Source organism: Solanum pennellii, chromosome 8, assembly GCF_001406875.1.
Source record: "Solanum pennellii chromosome 8, SPENNV200".
NCBI lineage: Eukaryota > Viridiplantae > Streptophyta > Magnoliopsida > Solanales > Solanaceae > Solanum > Solanum pennellii.
This window is the reverse complement of record NC_028644.1, coordinates 2,660,503-2,680,097: the sequence shown is the minus strand read 5'-3', so window position 1 is coordinate 2,680,097 and position 19,595 is coordinate 2,660,503. Positions and strand designations below refer to the sequence as shown.

The 19,595-nt window shown below is 28.4% G+C and overlaps 2 protein-coding genes and 1 non-coding gene across 3 annotated transcripts; all 3 read right to left on the bottom strand.

Annotated features, from left to right (window-relative positions):
- Positions 1 to 480: 480 nt before the first annotated feature.
- On the bottom strand, positions 481 to 3,871 carry LOC107028068 (LIM domain-containing protein WLIM2b-like). The gene is made up of 5 exons (XM_015229125.2): positions 3,619 to 3,871; positions 2,611 to 2,710; positions 2,488 to 2,507; positions 1,761 to 1,850; positions 481 to 1,044 (listed from the first exon to the last, which is right to left on the bottom strand). Exons 1-5 carry the CDS (start codon positions 3,751 to 3,753, stop codon positions 766 to 768), a joined length of 624 nt encoding a protein of 207 aa, XP_015084611.1. The 5' UTR covers positions 3,754 to 3,871; the 3' UTR covers positions 481 to 765.
- A 658-nt stretch (positions 3,872 to 4,529) lies between these two features.
- Positions 4,530 to 4,603, bottom strand: TRNAV-AAC. Its single transcript has one exon. It is a non-coding gene; the product is annotated as a tRNA-Val (tRNA).
- Positions 4,604 to 17,291: 12,688 nt separating this feature from the next.
- LOC107028225 (protein IQ-DOMAIN 31-like) lies at positions 17,292 to 19,279 on the bottom strand. The gene is made up of 3 exons (XM_015229267.2): positions 18,900 to 19,279; positions 17,863 to 18,063; positions 17,292 to 17,763 (listed from the first exon to the last, which is right to left on the bottom strand). The coding sequence occupies exons 1-3, from the start codon at positions 19,188 to 19,190 to the stop codon at positions 17,539 to 17,541; spliced, it is 717 nt and encodes a 238-aa protein (XP_015084753.1). The 5' UTR covers positions 19,191 to 19,279; the 3' UTR covers positions 17,292 to 17,538.
- Positions 19,280 to 19,595: the final 316 nt, after the last annotated feature.

The window sequence follows — 19,595 nt, the reverse complement described above, 5'->3', positions numbered from 1 at the left end:
GCATATATATAATAAGAAATTCAATAAATATCTATACATTTTTTACTAGTGGTGTTTGGTTTGAGTTTCGAAAAATCAGAATCTTATAGTAGGATGGTGGATCTCACGAATCAAATGAAGGTTGAAGGATTTATTATCAACGGCATAGGCGACACCCTAGCTCGACGCCATTGTTGGTAGGACTGGACTCTTATTTCGGTCCAATTCCTTATTTGACTAGCAATTCGAATTTTGAAAAATGAAGTACTTTTCAGTAGAACGACGAGTCTCATGAAATTTATGTTGGTCCATGGAATCAAACGCCTTGGTCTCACAAGATCTATGTTGGTCCATGAAGTCAAGCGATGGTCGAAAAATCATTCGATTCATTCAGGAGCATCGTAGCTCCTTCACCTACGAATGCCACTTTCGATAGGATTGTAACTCTCGTCTCAAGCGATGAAATTTAGTCATGCTATATGATTAAACCAAAAAAAAAAATAAGAGAACAATGTGTTAATTTCTTATTAAAGCAAAATTGAGGGAAAAAAAAACATTACAAATATATATGATGCCTTACTAGGCTTTTACAAAATTTTCAAATGAAGAAACAAATAATTAAGAAAACCAATTAATCATCACTTCATCATTACCATATTCTCTCATCAAGAATATGATTAATCTCATTGACAAATAATATAACATTAACTATATATTTTTTTTTGATTTCTCATCTGATGCCCTCGATATCCATTAAATATGGATTCGTATCGAAAAGTGAATGGACTAATCTTGAGTCTCTTCAACAGGAGGCTGTGGTGGCTCATCAACATCAGTAGTTGTTGTAGTAGTTGAACCTTCTTCATGTTCATCAGCACTATGATTTTTTTTATTTGTAGCTGTTGTAAGATGATTATAGGAACCTTTTTCTTTAAACAATTGAGAGAAATGAGGCTTGCAATAAACAAGTCCATCTAATGCTGCATATGATGATGTTGTTAGTTTGCATCCACCATGTGCACATTTGAAGCATGATTGATGGTAAAATTCTCCATCTACTGTCACCTGTATTTGTTCGGAATTTTCAAAAATATTAATACACTTACGTTAGATTTTCCAAAAAAGTATACTACTTTTGAATGATTTCATGACATATTTTTTTCCGGAATTTTCAAGAATGTTAGTACATTTATGTTAGATTTTCCAAAAAAGTATACTGTTTTTGAGTGATTTCTTGACATATAGGTGTCATATTTTTTGAAGCGTCTAAGCAACCTAAGAAATATCGTTAGAGTATGTAAATCAAATGTTACAAGAATGACAAAATCTATATATATTGCTTGAACTTTGAAAAAAATATTGAAACGCTTTTATAAGATTCTCCAAAAAAATAAAAATTCATTACATTTAGAAAATGTGTCACTCCACCATTTTCTGAGCAATTAATGAAAATATAAGCTTGTGAAAAATGAAATATTAAAGTTATATTATTATTTTTTACTTTAAATAAACCATAAGAACGAATATAAGATTTGAACTTTCTAGGTTTGAGTTAATTGTTCTAGATTTGCTATAAAAGAATTTTACTAATTATTGGAGTCATCTCTATTAGTTTTAGAACATGACACAACATAACTAAATATTTTTTTTATGAAATTATTCGATATTAAAAATTTGCAGGACTGGCTATTTCAGTTTCGTGTGAATAAGTTTTACAAAAAGGATTTAAGCGCGTTCAATTAAAAATATTTTCATTCTCGAGACTCGAAAATAATTCTTACCTTTTCTAATGGGTATACAGTTTTCTTGCATGATGCACATTTTTCCTGAGTGCCACAAAATAGAGAGGACAACTTGCTAGGGCTTCTGTTCTGTAATCACAAAAATATTTAAAATATGGTATATAATTAGTAACAAATTAATCCTTTTTAACAAAATATGGTATATAATTAGTGACAAATTAATCCTTTTAACAAATAAAAAAACATGAAAGTGATAAGTTAAAATATTGTTGATTTATATCATCTTTATGTAATTAATAATATTCGAGAGCATCAATATATACGGATTCAGAAATTAAAGTTTATTAGTTCCTAACTCAAATTAATATATAAATAATAATGATTGGTTTACACTTTACATACAAATATTAATATATATTTAGTGGATTTTTAATGTCAATATAGAGTTATTCGTAAATGTATTTTAATTTATATGATATTATTCTTTCATTTATCAATTCAAAGAAGAACGACAAATATTTATAAATAACGAGCTTTAAAATTCTGATTTTACGTTTAATGAGAAGTGTTATAGTCACATCACACGTGATATATTTGAGACTATAAGTATCAAAATTATAATCATATTTAAGATCACAACCCCATAAATTTTAAAAAAATTTTATTTTTCTTAAATTACTTATCGTTTTAACTATGTCATATACACCGAACATAACAAAATATTTTTTAAAAGCTCAAAAAATTAAAGTTGGCATAAGATACATACCAGATCATTGTTCCTCCCAACTGCACATTTGATATAAAATGAATAAATAATTAGGTTATGAAAATAACATAATTTAATTAGAAATATAATTTAATTAAACAAAATTTAGAAAAAAAAACTAACGTGAAGAAGACTTCAAAGCACCACTTCCTTTCTCCTTGAGGAGTTGTTCAAAATGTGGCTTGCAAAATAATGTTCCATCCAAGCAAGAATAGTTGCTCAACTATATAATATAAATTCGAATTAACGAAAAAATTAAATAAAAATATACGATACTTACAATCTGGTAATAGTTGTGTCAACTATATTATATAAATTCGCACGAAAAAATCAAATAAAAATATACGATGATAACAGTCTGATGCACAAAGTAATTTTCAATCACATCAGGTTAGAGAGAATGGTCATATCATAAGGGAGTGTTATTGATTACCATCATAGCGATACATTTTCTTTAGATAATTTCTATTCGAGTCGATCAATTCGATTTGTTAAAAAACGAATCTTCAAAAACAATCATAAAATACAAGAGATAACGTCTTAACTAAATATAATACAAAGTATCATTTCATTCATCAATTCAGTTAAATCGATCCACTTCGTTAAAAAATGAGTCTACAAAAATAAAATCATGAAATAAGGAAAATAATGTACTAACTATAACATAAACTATCATATCAATCGAGTCGATCAATCCAATTTGTCCACGAAACAAGTCTTCAAAAAAATATAACACAAAGGAAATAATTTCCTAACTAACTATAATATAAACTATCATATCAATCGAATTGAATCAATCAATCGATAGTCTAAAAAAACACAAAATTTATAACGGGAGATATATCCTAACTAATTAAAACATAAAAACTACCATTCCATCTCTCATATCAGTCAATCAATCGATCAATTTGATTCGTTTAAAAACAAGACCTAAGTGTCCTGACTAACTATAACACAAACTATCATTCCATTCATCATATTCGTCTAATCGATTCGTTTAAAAACAAGATATTAATGTCCTAACTAACTATAACACAAACTATCATTCGATTCATCGTATCAGTCTAATCAATCGATCAGATTCGTTCAAAAAATTAATGAAATAATTTTTTTTTTTTAAAAAAAACTTACTGCAAGTCTTCCATTGCAATGGCTACATCTGAAACATGTATTATGATAATTAACACCACCTGCAGAAATCACTTCAGCAGCATACACAGTTTTATCACATGCTTTGCATTTTGTTTGGGTTCCAAAACTTGACATTTTTTTTTTAAATTTTTTTTATTTTGAAATTTCAATTTTGGGAATTGAGATTTGAGATCATTAATATAATTTATATATGAATGAATCTCTAATCCCCAAAGTTATAATGGAAAAAAAAAAGTTCATAGAATTAATTATGTACTAATGAACAATTAGTTGATTTATTCTTCTTTTTTAGTGGCTAGGAACCAATTTCTTAAAATGAATGGATAAGCTAAAATTCCCTAACATTAAGGACATAACACAAAAAATAAAGTAGTTATTTCAGTTGGGACAAAAAAAAAAGTAAATTTTATTTTTAAAAATAAAAAAAATGGAAAAAATTTAATAAATTGTGACTGATTTTTAATTTTTGTCATTAAACAATTTTATTTGTGTTTAATCAGACATAAGTTCTTTAGAAATTAAATTCATACCTGAGCATTATTTATGGAATATTATGATATAAAAATATACTTTCATACTATGTGACAAAATTATTTATTATAAGGAACGACATACATTAAAGACCAACATAAAATAGGGGTAAAAGTGCAAATGATCCCCAATTTGAATCAAACCAATCGATAAAACAACATTCGACAGAATCAACATATAACATTGAAGGTTAAGATTTGCCTCGAGGGTTAAAAATATAATTTTCGTTAAGTTTATATGGGTCATCGATTAAATTTTTAAGAAAATTGGATAAACTATCAAATCAATAACTCGATATCAATAAAGCAGTAACGTTTCATCGATTCGAATATTTACCAAAAAGATTTAAAAGAGAAAAATGGCTTCGCCCGGACTCGAACCGGAGACCTTCAGTGTGTTAGACTGACGTGATAACCAACTACACCACGAAACCTCATTTGCTATGTTTTTCCTCGTTTACAAATTAACATTTATTAAAAGTGAAAACATTTTTTTTTTTAAAAAAAATGAATCGAAAGTGTCTAATAGTAACACTTTATTTATGTATTTAGATGCGCAATTGAATATGCTGAAGTTTCAATATTTAAAATATAGATTTATCAAATAATAATATCACTTTGAACAAGAGCGTATAATTGACTTTTCGAAACAAGTTCAAATGAGGATTGCTATTTGATTTTTTGCCGCTTTTTGCATGTATCTTTGTGTGGCACATCAACATAAAATTTCACATATATGTATGGGTGGAGGACATGCAGCATACATAGAAGAGTATTTTTAAATATACTTAATCAAGTGGAGAAGTGTTTTTAAGACTGTTAATAATTGAAATGCGTAAAATTTAGAAGCGTTTTCAATAGTTATTCTACAATATATTAGTATTTTATTTGTTGAAGAAGATAGATGTTGTGATTAGGGGTGTACTTCGTACGAAGGGAAAATATTTTCTCAAAATATAAATGAACAATTTTTGTAAATCAAGGTCAAGTAAACTTTAACTTACTAATCAAATGTTGAAATCGAACATCAAAAATTTAGCTTTAAATATTCATTTGACCAAAAGATTTTGATCAGATTTTGAAAATTTTATCTTCGAATAGAAGAGAGTTTTGTAAGTTTCAACATGGTTGTTTTTTGCCATATCCAAAATAGCATAAGGGTAAATTTGTAATTGTATTTTGCAATTAATACCTAAAATGAGAAAAGACATAAAGACACCATCGAAGTTGTCCCATATTTGCATAAAGACACATAAACTTTTAAAGTGTCCTATCACACCACTAAACAACTATATATCGTTGTAAATTGACCATTTTTACTCATTCCGTCGTCTATGTAATGCGCGTGTTGCTCACTCTCTAGGTAACCCGACCCGACCCTTTTTTTTGAAGAAAATTCGTGAACTCCTTTTCATTTCATTTCTCAACTTTTCCCTAAAAAATCAAACGAAATACACAGTGTTGCTGTTGACGATAGTGTTGTTGTTGACAATCTCGTTGTTGATCATTGTTGATCGTTGTTGATGTGTATTTGTGAAGATTCTTGGAGATTGAAGGTCTAACATGTTAGGGTTCTAAAATCTTCACTTTTTTTCGATTATTCTGATTTTATGGATTATTATAGTGTAGAAGTGTTAGAATCGACCTCCTACAGTTGCCATTGTTACAAATACGATTCAACATTGCATTTGACATTTTCAATCAAAAACTAACCACAAAATTGAGAAGAAATTCAACCATAAAAAAACTTCAAATTAACGTTTCTACTGGAAATTAAAAGAGAAGAGACGAATTCCTACCTTATTTTCTTGAGGAAGATGATGAAGTCATCAAAAGAGAGCACCAATATTGTTCTTGCCATGGAAATCAAAATTTTAGGGCTACCAAAGACTATTTTTGAGTTTAAATTGGGGAAGATACAAAAATTGATTAAATAATTAATTAAAATGACATGTGGCTGTTTTAAACTGGTAAATAAAAAGGAAAAAGGTCCATGACGCGCCTAACGTGCGTGTAAACAACCCAGATAAGTTAATGGGTAAAAATGGCCAATTTACAACGATATATAGTTGTTAGTGGGGTGATAGGACACTTCAAAAGTTTAGGTATCTTTATGCAAATATGAGACAACTTCGATGTTGTCTTTATGTCTTTTCTCATCTAAAATTAATATCTGCTTCATACTTTGCTGTGAATGGTTATACAATTTGCTTTGGGGATTGTGCAGTTGGTGATTTTTTCCCTCTAATTCCTATTGTGTCCTTCTGTTGATAATGCAACACTTTTCAAAAGTTTTATTTGCCCCTTGTTTTGTACCTTTTTACAATAAATCAACTGGTACATGTTGGTAAATATATTCAAATGTGAGGTTTTTTTCAATGCCTTAAAGGCATAAAAGTGCTGATGTTAGCACTTACTCGGACCCACACCCCTCAATAAATATTGGGAAAAGGGTCTGATATACCCCTCAACTTTGTCATTTAGAGCTGATATACCCCTTGTTATGAAAGTGGCTCATATATACCCCTATTTGTAAACAAATGGCTCACATATACCCTTTTCCTCTAACGGAAATGAAAAAAATAATAATTTTAATCTAAATTTTTATTATTTTTTTCTAAAAAATATAATCCCATATGAGTAAATTTAATCCTCGTCAAACATATTTTTTTTGACTTTTTTTTGTTTCAATGACTAATTTATAATTATTATTTTGATAATCAAATTTATTTATGTTTCACTAATATACTTGTAAAACTTATTGTAGATAACCAAATTTTTTCTTCGAATACGAAATTAAATTACAATACACAAAAAAAAATAGTTTAATTTTTTATTCTTTAAACTAAGGAATGAAAGAAAAAAAACAAAATAAGAATAAGAAATTCAAATAATTATAATAAAAGAAGTCAAAAAATAATTTATGTATGAAAAAAATTAAAATATACTTGAACTTTGATAGAAGAATCATTTATACCCCTAAATAATTTTTTTTTAAAATTAGAAGTAATAAATATAAATTTAAAACTAATTTTTTAACTTCCGTTAAATGAAGGGTATATATGAGCCATTTTGTAATGGCAGGGGTATATGTGAGCCGTTTGTATAACGGTAAGGGCATATATGAGCCACTTTTATAACGAGGGGTATATCAGCTCCAAATGACAAAGTTGAGGGGTATATCAGACCCTTTTCCCATAAATATTTAGTGCTACAAATTTTTTTGGCATAATACACATATTAGACCTTAAACTTGGTTTCTAATTTTAACTTTGACCTTCAACTTTTATAATGTACAAATAAACACTTTAATTATCCAACTTTTAAATAAATAAACACATGAATCCTACATGACAAATACATATAGGACACCATGTATGATAAAAATGACATGTAGGACATGTGTGTCTATTTATTCAACTTTATACGAGTTTTTAAGTGTCTACTTGTGCACACCAAAAGTTGAAGGGCATAAATGTGATTCAAAGCCAAGTTAAAGAGCATATTTATGTATTATGCCATTTTTTTAAGACATAAGTAGTATTTATTTGTAATTATTTTAGGCTTTCTTTGTTATTGTGTTTGAGATCACGTCCAATAAAATTAACTAAAAAAATTTAATGTTTCATATTTCATTACTAAGGCCAAATTTAAATGACGATATGATTGTTCATCAGTGCTTTCAAAAAAGTTTTTCAGGCAAGTTTCGGGGCCGAGCGTATCAAAAACATTTTGGGGCGTAAATTAAAAACATAGATCCATAAGGTGTAAGTCCTAAAATTTGAGGCATAAGTCCTGAACATAAAAACGTAAGTTCTGGGCGTAAAAACGTACGCCGAAGCGTTTTTAATGTAATTTTTGAATTTTTTGAATGATATTTCTCAAATAACAATGATAATCTTTTTTTCTTCATTATTGAATATTAACATTTTATCTCACATAAAAATCATAATTTATTAAAAAGTTTACTATTGCTTATTTTATTAGTAATAAAACTATAAAATTGAATATACATGCGACTACGCCCCATAGATCCATTGGACTTACGCCTCGTGTCTCGAGGCTTACGACTCGCCCCATTACCATATAAAACGTCTCGCCTCACCACCCCGCCTTCTAAAACACTGTTGTTCATTATTTAAAAATAGTATTAAAAAAATATCGACACTCAAAATTTTATTAATTTCACATAAATTAAGATAGAAGAAATAACATATATTATTAAAGTTTATATAAAAAGTATTATAAATATTATACGGAAAAGGGTTAAAATTGCTCCTGAACTATGCGAAATAGACCACTTATACCCTCAATTACATTTTAGGATAAAAAATACCCTCGTTGTTACCCTAGGAGACCACAAATACCCTCAAGAGTTAACACCTCAATTTTTTAGTGACGTGACATGTCACATGGGACTAATCCCTCCACCTAAGCGTTGCCAACTAAGATTCACTACAAAAGAACTTGACCTTTAGTGACGACAAAATTGCCACAAAATCCCAAAATTTTGCCACTAAAGGTTATGAGTGATTTTTAGTGATGACTAAGGCTCCAACAACCATTTGGTAATAAAACCTATTTTTTTCAACCAAAAAAAAATATGATAATTAATTTTTGATTGCAACCTAAGTTTCTAAAATAAATAACTTGCAATATCAATATTAATAACACTCAATATTAATACGAAAAATTATGAAAATTACTTCTCGATTCACATCTCCTACTATATAATTCATCATTGTACATTTTATACGTTTATATATAACATAAAAATAAAACATACAATGTCTTCAAACTCCTACTTAATCGATATCATTTTTGTTTTTAAAAACAATGAAGAAAAAAAACACAAAATTAGAATTTAATATTAAAAACTTTTAGTGATGATTTTTTGGACCTTTGTGGCGATTATTGTCGTCGCTAAAGGTCTAGTTCTTTTGTAGTGAATACTAGTTGGCAACACTTAGGTGGAGGGATTAGTCTCATGTGGCATGCCACATCACTAAAAAATTGGGGTGTTAACTCTTGAGGGTATTTGTGGTCTCCTAAAATAACAGCGGGGGTATTTTTACTCCCAAAATGTAATGAAGGGTATAAGTGGTCTATTTCGCATAGTTCAAATATTGAAAAATTATATAAAAAGTGATTTACTCTCTAAATTCTATTGTGCCACATAAATTTGGAATAAAGAAGAAACATATGTTATTTATAAAAATGATGCTAAAAATACAATAGTACTATAAGTCATAATAATTGATTAACAATTTTTTAAAAAATAAAATAAAATATACAACATGACTTAGCTGCTTCTTCAAATTATATTTGCATCACATTAAATTGACCATTAATTCTACACTTTTTTCCTTTTAATTTTGTTTTATATTTTCTTTTTAGCCTGTTATATATTTAAAAATTACAGTAATAAAACTTTAAATTACAATAATTGATAAGTTAAAATATTTAAAAGTAATATAAAACAATTATTTGACTTTCAAAATTCTATGAGTGACACGTAAAATGGGTTAGAATAAATGACATATATTATTTGACAATAACGTTTATAAGTCTTAATAATTAACAACTTAAAAATTTATCAGATTGTGTTTAAACAAAGGACTACATACACATTAGAGGAGAATGTAACACTGTTTCAATAAAGGAATTTAGATACTATTTCAACAAAGTAAAACACATACATTATGAGAAAATGTAACAGTGTTCCAACATAGTCATTAAGATACTATTTCAACAAAGTAATACACACACATTAAAGAAGAATTTAATAGTGTATCAATCCATTCACGTTTTGAAATATTCAGCTCCATCTAACAAGGTCCAAGATCCATATCATCGTGGACATTTCATGTAACTCATTTTTAATCATTCCCTTAAAAACATCAAACAACTATTCTAGGATATTTTTTGAAAAATAAACTCTAGACCCTCTTTCTCCGTATAATGGAATAGGTTTTCAAACTTCACTCGCTTTCCCGTTTTATTTTTTTATTTTGAGATCCAAAAGTTATTTTTTGATGAATTTTTTTACTTTTCTATGGTCTTAAACTCTCTCTCTCTTTCTATATATATATATATATATATATATATATATATATATCAAAATATTCTTAATCTTATGATCTTAAATATGTTATGTGGGAGTTAAATTTAAAAATTGATAAACATGAAAAAAATATTCTTTAATATTTCGACATGAACTAAAAGAAAGACATAATATAATTTTTTTGTTTGTTATAAAATAATTGTAACAATTCTATTATATGTATGTTAAGTAGTTCATTAGATTATTGAAGCTAAGCTATATAGTTAAAAGAGTTGATATATTTTAAATAGGTTATTTGTCTATGTAACAAATGAAAAATATTTTTAATAAATTTGAATTAAAAGTGTCTAATAATGACACTTTTATTATTTATGTAATTGAATGCACAACTGAATATGCTAAAGTTTCAATATTTAAAAATATTTATTAATAAATTTAAGAAATTATCTATGTATTATATCTTTTTTTTTTCAATTCTTGCTGCTATATATTGTAGTACTAGAAATTCAAAATTTCGAACCATACTTAAAGTTTGTCATCTTTTAATGCTTTAGTGGAATCTCGTCATCAACATCTGAGTGAAGTATTATATATTATTTATAAATAAAATAATATTTTATTAAATTTTAATTACTCTAAGTTTTTAACTTTATTATTTTTTCAAGGTCAACATTAAATTTTAGTGTAACTATTACAATTCGAAGTACAAGTCTATGAAAATACATTAATTTAGTTTTATCTATTCTACCTCACATGAGATGGTCACAATTTTCTTAATTGAATAACTTTATTCGTGTTATAATAACTCTAGTATGATTCAGTTACTTAATTAAATCCACATTAACTTTCATGTTAATTGTTCATGTACTAGGTGTTTGTGTCTATCGAGATATATATGTATATCTTCAAAAAACTTATTATTTTCAAATAAAAAAACCAAAAAATCAAACCAAATCGACAATAACCAAACCAACATTTTTTTTAATTTAGTTTGGCTTGGTTTCACAAATTTTAAAACCGATCATATTGTTTAGTTTTAATTTTAACTAATACAAACTGAACCATGAACATCCCTATCGAAAAACCCTTCCACATACAAAGAAGGTTTCGTCCGAAGTTTTCATATATTCATAATTGTGATAAAATTACTTTCGTGGTGAAATCCAACAAGTATTTCACAAGACCAGACTACCTAATGAAATGTTTAATCGATCCATTTCAGATCGATCGAATTGGTACGGAAGTTATAACATGAGAAAACCACGATTCAAGAACAAGGTGGAGCTCTTGATTTGAAGGAAGTAAATAGAAGAATGGATTACATCTTTATTATATAAGAGTTTATAAAAATTGTAAATTATTGAAATAAAATATTATTATTTGTTGCTACACTGTCATTTTTGTGATTTCATATTTTAGTGGTTTAATTTTGAAACTATTTTACTTTTCAAAAATTAAAGAAGGGATAGATGATATGAACACATTGATGTAATACATTGAATATAGTTTTATTACAAACTAACATTAGCAATGAAGGATATTCAGACTAATTCAACCTTTATGCTAAAACCCCAGAACAAAATACTTAGCCACCATTGTAAGATTATCTTTTAATATTTTGATATGTTTTAGTAAACATTTCAATTTCAAATTAATTAGATTGTCATATAATTATTTTTTAAAAAAGATATTATCTTAATTTTGAATGTATTTAATCATTATAATGTTACATTTTATACTTAAAAAGTATTAATAAGTATAATATATGAGTAAAAAAATGATACTCTAATGAAATGTTCAATGAAGTGAAATCTTACTTTTATTTTAAAATAATTATAATTTTGATAGTTTATGTAACAATTGATTGTATTGAAAAAGCTTTCAACGATATAATCAACAAGAGAAATTTAAATATTTGTGTTGTTACTTAGCGTACATTAACTTATATATATTTATTTGTCTTACAAAATATATATAGGGATGACAGTTGGGTAGGACAGAGAAGGGCAAGGCAGATCCTTAATAGGGCAGGCAGGGGAATAAGTATATAGGGGCGAGGCAAGTAAAAATTATTTATTTAAAATACATAACGGGGTAGGGCAGGTAATAGGTTGTTTTCGATTTTCCTGCGAATACAAAAGAATAGAGTTATTTCTGAAATTTGGCTAGCCTAAAGTACAACTTTTGAAATATATTCCAATGCAGCAAGTATCAAAGTCACTACACTATGAAACTGTTTGGTATGTTTTGAATTATGAATCTATTTTGATATACTATAATTAATTATAACCAACAAATAAAGTGTTTGATGAAAGATTATAATCTTAGCAGATATTTGTAAAACAATTGCAGTACTAGTGTTAAAACTCAAAAAATGTACAAGTGTTAAAAATCAAAGAAGTTTATCACAAGAAGTTAAATGAAAATTCACTTTTCCAAGTAAAAAATATATAAGAAAAATAGAAAATGACACAAATGGAGCAAGGCAAGTCTTAGCGGGATGGGTTAGGGCAGGACAAATTTTTAAATAATGTTAAACAGGGCAGCATAAGGGGGTCAAAATCTTGGTAGGTCAAGGTTTACCCATCCCGATTGCCATGCCTAAATATACAAAAAATGTTATTCAATCAATTGAAAAAGAAAATTCAGTATTAAAATATATAAAAAATGTAAATACAAAAAACTCTCTTTTCTAAATTTTTACTTTACGTTCCCATTCTAATTTTACGTTCCACAAAGATAATTCTAAGTTCTACAAAGACTATCCTTGCTCATTTTAAGATGTTGTTGAGTCTTTGACAATCACGTCCCCAACATTAATTCCACATTGAACATATACATGAAATTGAACCTTTTCGCGGTTGTCACTGATTTGTTGTGTCGTACTTGGTAATACATAACAATGTTTAAGAACATTTTCACAATTAGAAAATAAAAATTAGTAGAGAACCTAGAAGTATAAACTTATTCGAAAAAATATACGAAATATTTTTCTTAAAGAAGATTGTTGTCAATCTGTGTTTAAAGAATCTTACTGATTCCAACAAACTTTGAAGAAACACGAAGTTATCAAAGTTTAATGGACCAGTGAAGAACAGAAGAATAGAAGAACATAAATTATTTCACAAATCTAAAATCTGTAACATATATCAGAATCTGGAAAAATAAAAATAAGATTAAGCCCACTAAATCCACAGTGTCCCCTTAAAAAAATTATTCCCTGTAGTATCCGAGGATTGATTTGGAATATGTCCTCCCATGAAAGAATGATCTCAATCACCAGCGTATTGATACTCAAAACGTTGGTGTCAGCGAGTCACTCAACGACATTAAAGTACACTTAGAATACTACATTAGTAGTAGTAGTAGAAGTCCAGAAATTGTTTCAACTAAAATAAGAGGAAAATCCCTCAATTTATAGAAAACAAAGATTCTTATTGTGCCTTACCGGAAAGGTCGCAAACCTTTGGTAAGTCACAATCTTTAGGAAAGATCACAACCTCTCATAAAAGTCAAACTTTTCATAAAAGTCGCATCCTTCCATAAAAGTCGCAACTCTTCATAAAAGTTGCAACTCTTCATTTTCCATTCACACCTTTTAAAATCCAAAAAAATTGAACCATTTTACACTCCACAACCCAGTGGCGGAGCCAGGATTTTCAATAAGGGAGTTCATAATTCGTAGAAATAAACACACGGAGTAGTCGAAGGGGGTTCGACATCTACTGTATATACATAAAATATTATTTTAACCATATATAAATAGTATAGTTTTTCGTTGCCACAACCATTAGTATTCATCTTAAATTAAGGATAGAAACTATAGCTGGTGGGGCTTGTTATTGGTTATAGTCGATTTCTTGGACGGGAAGTAATACCGTAAAAGGAGAGGAACACACATAACCAAAAAAGGTATGTGTTGGCACAAAGATTTTTAAAAGGGATTAATTGTATAGAATGATAAATTAATAATATAAAATAAATATAGTAGTTACCGTTTAATTTATTTGTATTCCATAGCAAATTGTTTGTCAGTCCCTTTCTCCTCTTATTCTCGGTTGCCACTCTCCCTGTCTCGCTCGGTTCCTGTCGCTCGCCTCTCTCGCTTTATACACTAGAATTGTATAAATTGTGTTTCTAATTGTATAAAGTGAGAGAAAATTGTATATACACATGCAAATACATATATTTTTGTTATACAATAAATGTATTCCCCTGTCCAAGTCTCTTTTGCCCTTTTCTCTTTCTCATTTTATAACAATTCAAATTGTATATAATTTCTCTCTTTCTCGTTTTATACAATTCGATTCAATTGTATATTCCTTGCCTTGTCTCTTTTGCCTTTCTCTCTTTCTCATTTTATACAAATTCAAATTGTATATAATCGCCCTATACACTTATAGTTATACAATTCGTTTTATACATTTCGTTTTATACACTTCGTTTTATACAATTCTCTGCCCAAGTCTCTTTCTCTTTCTCGTTTTATACAATTCGCTTCAATTGTATATGTATAGCGAATTATACATATATATGTTTTCTATGGAGCTTAATTATGCAAATTTTGCTATAGTATACAAATATGAATTTTATGTTTGCTATATGTGAAAGTTACCCTTTTTAAAATGTTTAATTTTTTAATATCTAGTTTTTTTAAAAAATAATAAGATTATATATATTTAATAAGTCAAAATATTTGTTAACACAAAATACATAAAAAGAAATTACGATTAAAGAAAAAGTCGTTTAAATATATATAAAAGAGGAATACATGTACAATAAAATTGATATCGATAAAGTTATTTAATTGAACGGGAAATACTAATGTAATTGAAAAAGACTCATAATTTGTTTGGTTAAACTTAAAATCTGTTTATTTTTAAAAATGTTTTTCAAATAAATATCTTTTTGTCAGAAATATTTTGTGTTTGGTCAATAAATTGAAACATACATATTTTAAAAGAGTCCGAAGTCAAAAGGGTAAAAAAATTATCAAAAATTTTAAAAGGGTACATCAGTTTTTTTAATCAAAAAGGCAAAATCGCTCCCAACGAAGCAATATTCTTCCAATAAAATTGATGTATTAATTTTTTTTTAAAAAAAACAAAATCGATGCTGTGGCAGCAACTTCGTCCAAAAAATTTTTTTTCTTAAAATCGCTGCCATTGTCAAAAAAAATTTTGACATAAGAGGGAGGCAAACAAGCTAGCAGCCTCTATTGCTGGCTTGCTGCAAAGATAGGAAAAAGAAATCGCTGCTATAGTAACAATTTAATTTTTTTAAAAAAAATATTGTACATGCAACGATATTAATAGAAAAGTTATGGTATTAATTTTTTCAGAAGAAAATCGCTTCGTCAGGAGCGATTTTGCTCTTTTAATTAAAAAAAATTGATACCCTTTTTAGAATTTTTGATAATTTTTTTCAAACTCTATTTTAAAACAATAATTAGTGTTTGACCATAATTTTAGAAGTGTTTTAAGTGATTTTAGACAAAATCTAATTTATTTCGCTTCTTCCCCGAAACACTTATTTTATTTTCGAAAAAGATACTTTTAAAAAAAACACTTTTGGGATTTGCAACTGGGGGTTCTCCATTTTTAATTACTTGTTCATTTTTAAATTGATACGACTATTAAGAAATTAATGATTGATATATTGAATTTATCATTTTACCATTATAAATTATAAAGTGGATGAATTAAAAACTTAATATTTTCAAGAAGTCTTATATTTTCTAAAGTAATTAATTGAGGGTATAACATGTAAAAAAAATTTGTCTTTTTTTTATTTGTCAAAATGGACAAGTAATTAAGAAATACTAGAAAAAGGAAAAGTAAACAAGTAATTTGGGACAGAGGAAATAATAAAAATAATTTTATTTCTATCGAAAATAAATATTTTACTACTCAATTAGATAGTAAATAAAATCTTTATTCACATATTTTAACCTAGATTTCATTTATGAAATTATATTAAATATGTTGTTATTATTGTAAATTTCAATTCCCAGCACTACTACATTTATATGTTTGTCTATTGATCAGCCATTATATTACTTCCTCCGTCCCGAATTGTTTGTCATGTTGCATTTTTCGAAAGACAATTTGATTAATTTTCAAAGTTAAATTAGGTCACATTAATTCAATATTTTAAACAAAAAAATTAGATATTCTAAAAGTATATGAAAAGTACTATAAATTGCAATGTTTGCATATTAATATGATGAAAAAAATACATCTTAAAATGTTAGTCAAAATTTTAATAGTTTGACTCTAAAAACAGAAACCATGACAAATAATATCGAACAAAGAGTAGATCTTTCCCATTTTTTAGCCCATTTGAGCTCAAAGCAAACTTGGGCGGGTCAAGACCCAACCCGATTTCTATTCGACTCATTGTAATACTTCCAATTTCAATACAACCCGCTCATTTGACAGCCCCACTTCAAACCATACAAAAAAGTACTAATACATAATTAAGTTCTCCTATTTATTTTTAGGCATAACACATATATTAGACCCCAAAACTTGGCTTCAAATTTTAACTTTGACCTTCAACTTTCGTAATGCACAAACATGCACTTTAACTATCCAACTTTTAACTAAATAAACACATGAGTCCTACATGACACAATACATGTAGGACAAAAAATGACATGTAGGACATGTGTGTCTATTTATTCAACTGTATATAAGTTTAAGTGTTTATTTGCGTACATCCAAAGTTGAAGGACATAAATATAATTTGAAGCTAAGTTAAATGACACATTTATATATGATGCCTTATTTTTATATACGTGCATAGAAAAAGTATTGTACCTAAATGCACTAAATAATTTTTCGATAAATGAGAATCAATTAAATTTTCTTCATATCATCTAGCTTCACACACCCTAGTCTAATCATGTTAGAACCATCGATAGCATTTGCAACTTCTTCTTTCTGATCGATATATAAATAGTTAGACATGAAACTTTCTTCGCGAAAAAGCTCATATGTCTCATGATGATAAAAGTGAATGGAGTAAAATAAAAAGTGATTTCTAACACAAACGAAAAATGCAAGTTCAAGCGCGTTCATGACATTAAACATTCAAAACTACATATATATATAAGTATATGTTAGCATGATGAAGCAACTTGGAAACTCAAACTTACAAACTTAGAACTCGAATCATCTGTCTCAATATATATGACAAAAACCGCGTCCAAATTCATCCAAATCGCCACTAACATGCACTCCAATCTTATCTACTCTATCAGAACCTGAACAAACCCCTTTGCTAGTGAAATTAGCATAACAATTAGAACCCTTTTTGCATGTTACTTCTTGAGCACTTCTTATCATACTGAGACCTTAGTCTTGGTGCACTCATAGACCGCGTTTTTGCCCTAGCTGCCTCGGTGTATGACATGTAATTTGGATGATTATTCGAGTATTCATCACTCGTGTAGCTTCGTGTACTACTCTTTGTTGGTGTAAATGGTCCTGTCCTCGAACGAGTACATCTTGATGATGTTGTAGGACCCTATATATCAGGATTCAAAATGAACTGACATGATCAGTCAAACATCATCGTCACATATAAAATGTAAAATGAAATGAGGGAGATGATGTGTTTACTTACATGATGAATAAATTGAGTAGACTTCGCGCTAAAAGGAGGTGATTCAAAAACCATAGATCGCCCTAAACGAGCTCTAGATTGAGCCCTTATCAACGCTTGCATACGTCTTAGCATATCCGCAGCTTGTTTCCTTACAATGTGTCCTCTTACTAGGGCTTGTAGTTTCACAAGCCCCTTCAATGCGCGTAAAGCTCTCCTTGACTTTAAAGTTAAACACAATATGGAAAATTAGTACGACTGTATGATCAAGTGTCATTCGTTTTTTTAAAAAAATAATTAAATGGTGCAGAGACGAATACAAGAACTAGAGCTAATGAATTTTTTTAAAAAATAAATAAATTGTGATGTTGAACTTACTCATAGTGTGAATGTATAGAAAAATTTCATAGAATTTTAAAGTACACTTAGGACCACAAATTTTTCAGAGTTTTAGACAATCTGGTCCACACTGGTCCAAAATATTTGACCATGCATGTGCTAACACCCCACCCCCCCTGCCGACCTCACCAACCCATGCATTCCCAAAAAAAATACATATAAATTTGCATCGATCGATGGTTAATTTGAGCGCAACTCAACTATATTATCGACCATGTTGATCTCATTAAACATCACTAAGTAACTCAACTGATCAAAACTTAAGCAGAGGAGAAAAAACATCTAGCTAATTTGTTTGTTTTAGTTTTTTTTTTTTTGAACCCTGATTTCACATGGAGTATATTGTATTCTTTATTCAACGTAAGTACGTAACTTTATATAAAAAAAAAATGTTTAGGGTGACTCAATTTCTCAACTAGAGCGTATATTGGGAACCGTTTCTTCCCACCCCCCCAACCCCCCAAAAAAAAACTCTCAACTATAGAAGGTTTAATTCCCTTCTAATACAATTTTTAATATTTGATTGCCATAAAAACAACTTATTTTTTTCGGAAAACTCATATTAAACACAATTCAAAACTCTCAAATTATTTTTTTCACACAAGTAAATACGTTCACATAAAATGAAATAGAAAGAGAGTACGTATAATAGAACTAACCAAATAAGCTCGAAAATGTGATTGTATCACAACAGCAGCCCAATCCTCACCGCTCCACGTTGTTGCACGGATCACACTACTAGTCGTCGTCAAGCTGGAGTGAACCTCATGAATCGCGGGGTCCACTCCAGCACGACTATTCATGTAGTGTGATTTTTCATGATGTTGTTGAAAATCTTTATCTTTGTAGGATTTGACATCACCCCATTTCTTCTTATTAGTGGAAGAAATAGAAGAGTCATTTTTCTTGAAGTCAAGAAGTGCTTTGAACCATTTGGATGCTTTGCCCATATTATTGTAATAATAATTGTGAGATTAGAAAAAAGAGAATTTGTTTTTGTCAATGAGAAGAGAGAAAGTGGTTGAAAAGAAAAGTGAGTGAGAAATAAAGGAAGTTGTGAGCAAGTCAAATATATCTTGTAGGACATCAATATATTATTGGAGAAGGAGAAATTGGAGAGGAATTGTCTTCGATGTGGGACTTTTCAGCGTGAATCTGGACTCAGGTTTTATATGGATTCCGAATATTAAAAAGAGAGAGAAAAATAGGAAAAAGGATTACGATAAAGTGTTAAAGTCAAACACTCATTATTAAAATAAAAGTATTTCAGATAGCCGAGTAATTCAACTAATAAATTCTTCCAATCACCAAGTCATTTTATTTTCCCTATTAAGATTTTATTTTCGGATTAAATC

What these genes read in the sequence shown, in the direction of transcription:
- LOC107028068 (XM_015229125.2), bottom strand. Translation starts at nt 3,753, where the DNA reads ATGTCAAGTTTTGGAACCCAAACAAAATGCAAAGCATGTGATAAAACT. An exon ending in ATTGCAATGGAAGACTTGCA is followed by an intron (nt 2,711 to 3,618) that starts GTAAGTTTTTTT and finishes TATATTATATAG; the next exon opens with TTGAGCAACTATTCTTGCTT. An exon ending in TGCTTTGAAGTCTTCTTCAC is followed by an intron (nt 2,508 to 2,610) that starts GTTAGTTTTTTT and finishes TCAAATGTGCAG; the next exon opens with TTGGGAGGAACAATGATCTG.
- LOC107028225 (XM_015229267.2), bottom strand. Translation starts at nt 19,190, where the DNA reads ATGGGCAAAGCATCCAAATGGTTCAAAGCACTTCTTGACTTCAAGAAA. An exon ending in CACATTTTCGAGCTTATTTG is followed by an intron (nt 18,064 to 18,899) that starts GTTAGTTCTATT and finishes TTAACTTTAAAG; the next exon opens with TCAAGGAGAGCTTTACGCGC. An exon ending in CTACTCAATTTATTCATCAT is followed by an intron (nt 17,764 to 17,862) that starts GTAAGTAAACAC and finishes CCTGATATATAG; the next exon opens with GGTCCTACAACATCATCAAG.